The sequence below is a fragment of the Protopterus annectens genome, chromosome 6.part0 (genome assembly GCF_019279795.1).
Source record: "Protopterus annectens isolate FY-2018-M chromosome 6.part0, PAN1.0, whole genome shotgun sequence".
NCBI classification, from domain to species: Eukaryota; Metazoa; Chordata; order Ceratodontiformes; family Protopteridae; genus Protopterus; species Protopterus annectens.
In genome coordinates, this window is record NC_056737.1 from 1577730695 (window position 1) to 1577741796 (window position 11102).

Below are 11102 nucleotides of genomic sequence, written 5' to 3' on the forward strand. Positions count from 1 at the left end.
TGATCTTCTGTGTTCCACTTTTATTACTTGAAATAGCTAAGTATCTTGTAAACCTAACTAGTTAAGAAAATGTAGGTAATTTGAAGTTTTTTTTTAAATGTACATAAATTAAAACCTGGGAGAGTGGAGAGTGGCCACAGAATCTTCCTGGTACATTTGTGCACTTCACTACTTCAGTGCTGATTTTGAGCTGCTGCTTTTAGAGAAACTCTTGCCGTCTTTCACATACTCTTTAGTGTAAAATGCTTACTACTCAACAAAAATCACACTACCACAACCATAAGCAAATGAGTCCAACTAATTCGATACAACTTTTGCTCTTATTTTCCTCAGTACGCTCATTTGCCAACCTCAACCTGTGGTAGCTTTTTTTCAGCCTGGTTTCCACAGCAACAGCGTCCATGTTGCAACGTAGGCAAAGAACAGAGTCCAGGCAAAACTAACCAATATAAATTACTTAAAACGCAACTAAATTACAGATGTTTGTAAACCAATATAAAAATCAGAAAAAAAGTGCCGTCCGATTTAAACGTTGCAGAATTACAACCTGTTACTATCTGTAAAACTAAGCAAACTACAATCAATCCATATTGGGACGTGATGTCACATCATAACATCGTAGTACTGAATGATGCCGCTTCCGGCTCGTCACAAATTCGTCCAGTTCAACTTTATCCGTCCTCCTCCAGTACATTTAGGTAATGACAATGTGTACCTCCACCTCACATTGTAGAAAGCGGTTTACGGTTTTTACGTCACCACATATAATTAAACTATAGAAGCGTCAATACCCACAACGTGCTCGTCTTTACTCCTGGGCAGCAGGGATTGGAGACAGGAATCAGTCACGTGACGATCTAATTAAGTGCTTCGTTGCATTGTTTCCTCCCTTCCCAGTTAACAATATTTTGTAGTGTCTGCGTGTACAAAGGTACTTTGGAAATGCCAATCCGTGTGAACCACCAATTACATTTGCACTAGAAGGCGGACCTAAAGTGCCACTTTCGGAGTGCACTCCTAAAGAAAGTACAAGCTTAAGCCAAGACAGGAGTAATTTACAACATATGGTTAGGTGTCTACAGCTAGAATGAATGGAGCGGCATATTCCAAGTTTGACAATAAAGAACATGTGTTGAAGCTAGGAGATAGTTTCGAACGGAACCCAAAGTGCGCATTTCACACAATTAGATGTAAGTTATATTAAATAATAATGAACTGTATATGTTTTAAAATATAACTTTCAGAGTAAAAAAATAAGCGTTACTTCACCGCCCCTTGTGGCAAAGTAAACTATTGCAGTCCGTCGTTTCATGCTAGTAAGTGCTGACGTCCTTATCGACGATCAGTGAAGGGAAAAATCGCTTGACACGTATTATGACAGAACACTAGTGCTTTTACCTATGTTTTCTTTTTTTTCTTTCTTTTCTTGAAATTGAGTGATGGTATTAAGCTTGTGTTAAGGGTTTAAACGTCACATTCTAATGCGTACTGTACTTTTAAATAGAATTCATTAGATATTTTTCAGACGGTTTCATAACGTTATTGTGCTTCTCTGGGATTTTATATTGCCAAGTGTTGAGTTGTTTCGACTTATATTGACTAGTTTGTGTTTAAATTGTTTTTTGGATGTGGGTTCGAACCTCATGAGAGTCAGGTGGTAAATCTGCGATTTTCTGGAACACGTGTCACCCGAAAAATCGCACTTCACTCGGTTCTAGAATTAGACTACAATCGTGTTTGATCCTTAATGTGGCTGCATTATCCTCTTTATGTTTGTCTGACAGCGCAGCAGTGTATTTCCGTATCATTTTTGTCCACTTATTCTTTTTTCTGTATTATTCAAAATTAGTAGTACCTTTTATCACTGCCATTACATGCCTCTCTGTTCTTTATCTTATCTTATAGGTTAGTACTAAGCTAACTGCTATTGTGAGCCATTTTAAGCCTAGCCAGTTATCCCTTATGAGACTCAAACCCTGCACCTTGTGTTTGTAAGGCAAACACCTTAACCATTAGGCCACCCTCCCAACCTCTCGAACTGGCATGGCCAGGCTCCGAGGGTTTCATGCAACTTAACGTATAAGGACGGATGGAAAGTTTCTGTCTTATTCGGTGTTTCTTCTAGACCTTCCATTACATGCACTTGTTTAGTTTGGTCTTTGTAGTCTCAGGGCTTAATCTGGGCGGCCACCGTGGTGCAGCGGTTAGCGTTCTTGCCTCACAGCAAGAGGTTTTCCGGTTTGATCCTCTGTTCGGGTGCCTTCTGTGTGGCGTCTGCATGTCCTCCTTGTGGTTGCTTGGGTTTCCTCCCACATCCCGAAGACATGCGGTAGGTGGATTGGACACTCTAAATTGGCCCTAGGCGTGAGTGTGTGTGTGCCTTCCGTCGAAGGTTGGGTGCCGGGCTGGCAACTCGACACCGTAAAAACTCCACTGCCAATCATGAGCGAACCGATGATCCGCTGATGACCCCTAACCAGGAAAAGCCGAAAAAAGTTGTCTCAGGGCTTAATCTGTTCTTGGAATTTATGAATAGTTTTCCAGATTTCCAGCTGACAAGTTGGTTTTAGCACTTCTGTCCATGCACATCACACAACCTGAAAATTTACAAACTCTGCTCCCCAGAGATAGGGGACTAAAGTCAAGACCATGATTCAGATGACAGGCTGTTGATTAGCAAACTTGGGGACCTTCTGGGGCTGTCGGGATTGAAAGATCATGAACAAGGATGCTGTCTACTCACTTTCCCTTTAGGGGGATGGGGGTTGTACTGAGGGCATGACTGTTGCATGATACCTGGCAGTTGTATTGGTGCCCTGAGAGCCATTTCTTAATCATGGGGGTAGCCAAAAGGGAGGGGGCAGTCCTTGTCTGTGTAGGTTGGAGATGTTTCCCTCATGGCACCATTGCAATCTCCCCTGGGTGACATGGTCTAACACATCACAAGGCAGAAAAAAAAGCAAGTTAACTCCTTGCTTGGTCCCATCCCACTTGGAAATGTGTGATGGAAACAGCCTTAAGAATCTATTCACAGGAAGTCGGAGATGCTCTTCGAGTATGGCTGCCCTGAAAGGGAGACTCTTCCCCTGATGGGGATCTTAGTAGTGCACCACTGTAGTGTGGAAACAGTAACGATCAGCAGTATAAGGGAACTGGACAAACAGTAGATTGAACGTAGTGGTACCCAAATGGAATGGGGAGAAAATATTTGCATTACAGCGTTTCAGTAGAAGCAAACCATTCCAAGTGCTGTCATAAACACTTTATGAACTTTGTAAAGGGGATTATTCTTACTAATCCTTCAGTATTAATTTTATGTAAAAATAAAATTTCACGGGAAATAGCAGCATGTGTTTGAAAAAAAAATTGCATAGTGCAGCTCATTGCAGCAGTAAATGCAAAAAATGTAAATATTTATTGAAGGACATGTTTTTTTTATTCTTTTCTAGATCAGGGCTGAAGTGGACAGTTTTAAAAAGCTTGTAGTTTTTAATTTTTCATATTGGAATAGGAGCATGGTAAATGTGGGGTGAGCATGGTTAAGACCTGTAGTTAAGTAGGTTGGGGCAAAAAAACAAAAAGAGGGAGTGCTATAAAGAATTTATAGGTTCATAGGTTGGGTACTAGGCTGTCGGCCCTAGAGCCTATACAAACCTAGCCATAACAATTCCCTATCTGTTTTTTCCCAGAATATTTACTTCCCTGGTCCCCTGTCTAGCAGGCCAACTGACATGATCCCAGGGGTGAATTTCCTATCTCCCATACAGTCGTTAAGGTTCCTTTTGAAAAGGGCCAAAGAGGTGCTCAGCTTGACAAGTATGGGCAGTCTGTTCCACAGTATGCAGAGTCTCTGGGTCAGGAACCTATTCCTCCAGCATGTTTTGTTCATTGTGATGACCAGGTTTTGATCCCTGGAGCATGTGGCTCTGAGGGATTGGGATTTCTTACTGTAGCATGTCCAACAGCACTGGGTTTGACATGGCCTTGTATGTTAAGCAGAGATCGCCTCTTGAGTAGGAGATATGTGACAGAGTATAGCTGGAGTTTTTTTAGACAGTCAGCATAGGGCATCTGTTTTAGGCCTGTGATTCTTTTAGTGAGGTTTTTCTGTGGCCTTTCCAGTTGTTGCGATAGGGCGTTTTACTCTATAATGGGTCTAATGAGGGATGAGCCCAGTGGGACAATGGCCTCCTTTTTTTGTGGATGAAAAGCCCTTAGTGTTGAAGTGTGCCACATAGAAGGATTTCCTGACTGTTGTGGCTGTGTGGTTATCGAAGGTGAGACCACTGTCCACATGTGTCCCCAAGTCCCTTATCACACTTTTGGTGTTTAGTGTACTGCCACTTTTGTGGTAATTCATGGGTACATGTTTTTTCCCAAAGGGGATAACTATACATTTCTTGGCATTGAGCTTGAGCCCATGGCTCTGGCACCAAGCATCTGTTTCTGTAAGGCCCTTTTGTAGACTATCCACATAATTTGGGGGATTCAGTAATGGCTCCCAGTTTGCAGTCATCTGCGAACTTTGTTATCCAGAGTCCCTTAGTGCTGGCCTGTACTTAAGAGAAGTAGATGCCAAACAAGAGCGGTTCCAGGACTGAACCCTGAGGTACTCTGCTTGTCACTTGTCTGGAGCTGGATTTTGAGTCGGCTACTTTTACAGTGTGGGTTCTGTCAGTAAGCCAGTTGGCAGTTCTTGCTGTGTGGACCACCTTACCCTCGTCCATTGCTCTGTTGAATCAGTCAGGTTGAGGAGACAAGATCGGCCCTTTACGAAACCAAACTGGGTGGGGTCCAGTGTTTGAAGGTTGCCAATGTCTTTGTTTATAGGTTCCATGATAATGCGTTCCATGACTTTGCAGATCAGGCTCGTCAGACTGATGGGACGATAGTTCCCAAGATCCAAGGTGGATCCCCCTTGTGGAGTGGGATAACTGTAGCTGTGCACCACTCATTGGGCACGAAGCCTGTGTGGTGAGGTTATGATTAAACATGATACTTAGGTGAGGTGCTAGTTCATTTTGTAGTTTATGTAGTATACAGTCCGGGATATCATCCTGGTCCCATGGGTGCTGTATTCTTAGGTTTGGAGAGTGTGCTTTTTTACCTGTGTGGCCGTGATTACCGGAATTTGGCAATCTTTTTTTTTTTTACTGAGATGGGGCCTTTAGGGGGTGAGAGGGGGTGAAGTTGGCACTGAATCGATCTGCCAGGATATTGGCAGTATTCTTGGGATCAGTATATTTAATGCCATTCTGTTGTAGCTCAGAGCAGGTCTGTGCATTGCCATTTAGATTCCTAACATAGCTATAGAATGCTTTGTGGTTGTCCTTGGAATCTTTGGCAATTTTATTTTCGTAACTAGCTTTGTAGGATTTTTATGAGGGATCTTAGCTTCTTACTGAGGCTGGTAGGGGAGTTTTTTGCATCCTGGGAGTTTCCCTCTTCTGCAACAGTTTCTTCCTTCAGTTGTATAGTTTGTTTATGGCAAGGGGCCACCAGATTGGCTTCCTTTTTTTGGAGGAGACCGTCTTGGTTCTGTTTGGAATGGCATGATTCATGCATGAGTGAATGTGCTCGTACAGTGCCTTAGTGTAGGATTCAGCAGTTGAGCTTTCAGTTCCCATCTGCATGGGTGTCATGAAGTTTGTCATTTCTGACTTGAGTAGCATGAAGTTGGCTTTGGAAACATTTTTTTATGAAGGTTTCCCTACATGGGGGTGGGATGTGGACATCAAGGGTGATTAGCTTATGTTCAGACCTGACCAATGAGATGGTGACCACTGGTGTGAAGCATCGATCTCCCATGTTGGTAATGACCAGGTCTAGGATATTTGAGTCCCTGGTGGGACTGTGGATTAGGTGGTCCAGGGCGTTGGGCAAAGGTGTTGGTACCGAAGTAGTTTTCCCAATTAATGGCAGGGTATTTGAAATCACCCAGTATTAGGGTGTTTGATTGCATCTTAATATTATCTAGTATGTCTAGAAAGGTGTAGTGAGAATCTTGGGGCATGGTTTGGGATTTGTAGCAAGCTACAGTTTGGATTGCAGTCTTACCTAGTGTTAGTTGCACCTGTAGAATTTCAAATGCATTGTGTTGGGCAACTAGTCTGGAGGTGTGAATATCCTTGGTGAATATGGACACTTTCTGCCTTTAGTGCTTTGGTCCTGGTTTGGTGGCCGAAAAGTGTTGTAAGAGTTGTCACCTGGTATTGCAGGGGTGCTCTCTGGAGCCTTGAACCAGGTCTCAGTTACTGCACAGATATCGATGTTCTCCATTTTTAGGAGTGCCTTGAGAGTGTATTTTGAGGTTTAGACTTCTAGCATTGAGTAGCGTTGCCTTCAGATTTTGCATGTTTGTATCTGTCATGGTGGTGGTTTTGTCCTTTGAGCGTTGCCTAAAAAAGGCATTATAGGGGTGGCAAGAGCCTTAGCCAGTAACCTGAATCCCAGGGGTGACAGGTGCAGACCATCTCCGGCAAATCATCGTGGATTTTCGATTATGTCGTCCCAGGCAGACAGATACTGGATCCCCTTTGAATGACACCAGAAACTTAGCCAGTTGTTGTAGTCAAATCATTTTGTCCTTATACTGTGGTATCATTCTGGGCGTGGCAGGATAGTGCTCAGGGCTAGGGTCATACCTGCCTGGGCCACATGATCCGAGAGCTCTTCCATGTCTCTCTTCATGTAGTCCAGGGAGGTACATCTCAAGTCATTCACTCCAACATGGACAATGACAGAGTCATATTTGTACTTGTTGTGAAGTGACTTGAGTGCATGCGTTATGTGGCGGATCCTGGCAACCGACAGGCAGCTGACAGTAATTTTCTCCTTGTTCAGTCTGTGTGTGGGACATCAGTGTGCCTGACTATAGAGTCACCTATGAGTAAAGTGTTGGGTACATTGTTTTCGCTTAGGGGCTTGCCATTCCAAGACTGAGTGTAGACCATTGGTTGCTTCACCCCGGCTCTTTCAGAGTTGGAATTATTAGTTGATGCAGGGTTACTGGTGTTTATACTGGGAGTTTCATCTTAGTATGCCAAGATTTGATTATTATATATTTTTTTCAGATATTGTTTATACTGGAGGAAGGTGTTTTAGAGGAATGTTCCTCATTTTAATTCTTAGTCCATTATTGGGAATTTCAGTTGTCTTAAGTCACAAAGTCTTTCTTTGTGTAACAAATAGTAAATGTCCTATGTTTTTGGAAGGGCACTCTTAATCGGCAAACCGCTGCCAGAACCTGTACTTGGTTGTTATTTTTGGTTGAAAACAATAATTAAAAAATATATATAGATCTGATTTTGTAAATCTTTGTTCCTATCATTGCAGATAGGACCTCATTTCCGTCCTCGGAACCGATAACGGCAGTATCCAAGCTCACTCCAGTCAAAAACTCTCAGCTAAAACCTATTCATAATGCCCCTCTCCTAGTTACTCCAGATCTCTTTTGCCACATTCCTAGTAAGACGTGTTAGCCATCTCTCTCTCAAAGCTAAGTAGTAAATTGTTGTTTTTATGATAGCCTTTCTTCTAAATTTCTAAATTTTTAGTCAAGTTAGCCTTTTGTCACTGTTGTCTATAACCTAGGCCTATTTCCTACCCTTTTCCTTAGTAATTACATTTTTTTACCGTTTTTGTTACTGTCCCTCTCTCCTGTATGTGACAGGCCTTCCCTTTTTACTAGTGGTATTCCGTAACATAACATCACTGGTATTTCTTTCCTTATTTTTTATATAGGATAGCATTTTTTTCCTTACCATGTCAGACAAAGCTAAGTTGGGTTTTAAACAGTGCGACAAGTGTCATCACAATAAACAAAACATGCTGGAGGGATAGGTTCCTGACCCAGAGACTCCCCAGACTCTGGAATAGATTGCCCATATATGTCAAGCAGAGTGCCTCTTTGGCCCTCTTCAAAAGGAACCTTGACGATTGGATGGGAGAAAGGAAATTCATCCCCGGTATCACGTCAGTCGCCCTGCTAGACAGGGGTCCAGGGAAGTAAATAGTGGGGAAAGAAATAGCCAGGGAATTGTTATGGCTAGTCTTGTATAGGCCCTAGGGCTGATAGCCTAGTACCAACCTATGACATAAGATGCCTAACTCAGATACATATGTCCGTTCTGTCTACTGTTTGGGCGTGGATCATATTAAATCTGATTGACATTTGTGCTAGTTTTAGTAATCAGACACTAGCAGAACATAAGAATAAACTTATTTTAAAAGGTTTACTCAAGACACCTTTCTCGGATGCTCTATCTGGGTCGGAAGTCTCACCACCTCTTAAGACCAAAAAGTAAAAGGAAAAACGGAGTCACTCGGTTCCTGCATCTCCATCAGTTACAGAACCAAGTCGGCTCCGTGCTTTGCCAGCGCCCTCTGCGCAGACCTCTTCGGCACCAGGATCTGTGTCCTCTCCCTTGGTGCTGACCATGGTATTCACTCCTGTTTCTGTTCCAACCACGGCACCACTGACTTCGGTGCCATCCTTGGTTCCCACATCGGCTCCAATGACTGTATGTGCCTCGGCACCATCCCCGTCCACTGTGCCGATAGCTTCTTCGGCTCCATGGCCCCCGATGACTGTACATGCTTTGGCGCCATCCCCGGCCATGTTGCCAACTGTTTCTTTGGCTCCATCGGATCCAAAATTTGAATACATGCCAAGGACAAGATATTCTCCAACTTACGACCCTTTCTTGGGGCAGAGGTTTAGCCCCGTTTCCCCTTCAGCAGCCTCCTTCAGATCCACTAGGAGTTTTTCTGAACTAGACCTAGTGCGGTTTGTGGACCAGCTTCTGGCAGCTAGGGGATTTCCCATTCCAGCTAGACCTTCTGCCCCTCCTGGCTCGGAATCTTTTACCTCGTCTTCCCCTGCTTATCCTCCTCCAGCATCCACCCTGTTCCTGGTACCGATGTCCGCTTTGGTACATACTGTCTCAGCTCCGACAGCATTGTCTCCCCTGTTGGCACCGACCACTCTTGCTGCATTTGCTACAGTGGAACTGATGCTTTCTCGGAGCGTGCTTGGACTGTCCATACCTTGGTACCTAATCCGGCAACTATTTTCTCGCTGGCACTGTCTATGCCTACGGTTCCGACTGCTTCCAGTTCTCTCTGAACCCCTCAACTGGAGGTGGCCTCGAGTGGGTCTACTGTACAAGTAATGGAAAGAGTCCTTCATTCCGAAGGCTCACAGCCAACACCTAGGACCCCGTATCAGAAACCTCCCCTAGCATGCACCTCTCCCAACTCACTATGTCGGGTCCCTGGGCACGGGAGTCACAAGAACCCCCTGTGAAGGGAACCCCTTCTCTGGAGTCCTCTTCAGAAGATCCCACTGGAGAGCCACCCCGGAAGAAACGTTTCAGGAGGAAGTACCTTGACTCCCCAGAGGAATCTATCACAGAAGACACTGATTGTGATGAGGGTGAAGGGTCCCCACTTTCTCCCCAAAAAATGATGTTTCATTCGGAGACATTCTCGAAATCCTTAGACAGCGGGGGGGAATGGAAGTCCTTTAACCCTACCTCTGAGGAATCGGTGTTTCTGCAGGCCTTCCGTGCCTGTCCATCTACTTCCTGGGTGACCCCACCAGCAGATGATTTTGTTAAACTAATTGTGTAGCGTGCCTGGAAGGCCCCCGGACAATGTAGAACCTGCCCCCCCAGAGGCCAGACAAAATTCTATCTACACCAGAAGACCTGCCCCACTAGTCCAAGCAGCTGACAGTTGATTCTATGGTCGTGGCAGCAGCCACCAAGAGGGAACTGGCAGAAGATAGTTCCACTGTTCATCCTCTAAACAGCAAGTCCCAGACCATGGACAGACTAGGGAAGCGGACCTATGCTTCAGTGACCTTTACCATTCAGTCGCTGAATTATTTGGCACACTTTACTCGCCTCCGAAGAGACCTAATTTCTGAAATGTCTTCCTCTTTGGTGGGGGCACTGCCTTATGAGGTGCGTTACACTGTCACCTCTCAGCTCTCTAACTCCTAGATGCATTTGATATCTCACACCACCGAGGGGGCAGCTCGAGCTGCCGCATCTGGTGTTGTCATGAGATGTAATGCTTGGATGCGGTTGTGTGACTTTGCAGACTCCTTTTAATCTTCCTTCATCAATGCACCTGTCAATGAATCTGCACTTTTTGACCCAAGGTATGCGAAACACTTGCACATAGTGAGAAAGACAGAAAGACCTTGTCTGTTGTGGGCATACGCTTTTCCAAACCCCAAAGGTCCTACCCCAGGAACCAGAAGGGAGGAAAGATATGGTTCAAGAAATTCCAAGGATCCTTTTCGTGACACTCATGGTGAACAATCCCCCCGGGGCAGAGGATATGGAAGGTGTCCCTTTCAGGGTAGAGGGGGGCCCCATGTAACCAGGGAGCCAGAGATTCTTTCTCCGGCAGACCCTACCAGTGCTGCTGAGCAGCGGCATGACTGCTTTCCTCTGGAAGCAGTCGGGGGTCATTTTTCTCTGCATCTACCAGCCTGGCATCTTATTACTACTGATGTTTGCATGCAGAGAATAATATCCAGAGGCTACCAAATACCATTCGACTTAACTCCCAGACCCGTCAAACGAATCCCCGATGTACCACCCAATCAGAGGGAATTAGCAGCCTTAGAAACAGAAAAACTGCTAAGAAAGCGTCATCCAACCAGTGCCACCAGAACAGACAGGATCCGGGTTTTACTCGAGGTTCTTTTTTAGTGCCAGAAAAGACAGGGGACTGGAGACCAATCCTGGATCTCAGCCTACTGAACAAATTTATCAAACCTCAAAAATTCCGGATGGTCACAGTACATTCCATTCTTCCCTTCCTAGGGAGGGGAAATTAGATGTGCTCTGTAGACCTACAGGATGCATACTACCACATAAAGATGGATCACTGCTCCCGGAGGTTTCTTTGCTTCCAGCTGGGAGCCAATCACTACCAGTTCAGGGCACTGCCATTTGGTCTCTCGACAGCTCCCCGAGTGTTCATCAAATGTATGGCAGTTGTGGTAGCCCATCTTCGACTACAAGGATTCTAGGTGTTTCCCTATCTAGATGACTGGCTCCTTACTGCTCCGACTAGGAATCTCC

General features: G+C 44.7%; 1 protein-coding gene across 1 annotated transcript in view; it reads left to right on the forward strand.

Annotated features, from left to right (window-relative positions):
• Nucleotides 1–695: 695 nt before the first annotated feature.
• EAF2 (ELL associated factor 2) overlaps nucleotides 696–11102 on the forward strand; it is a 315228-nt gene continuing 304821 nt past the window's right edge. Inside the window, exon 1 of the mRNA XM_044075022.1 lies at nucleotides 696–1190. Within this exon, the coding sequence (XP_043930957.1) occupies nucleotides 1088–1190 (103 nt within the window). The 5' untranslated portion in view covers nucleotides 696–1087. The remainder of the gene's footprint in view (nucleotides 1191–11102) is intronic.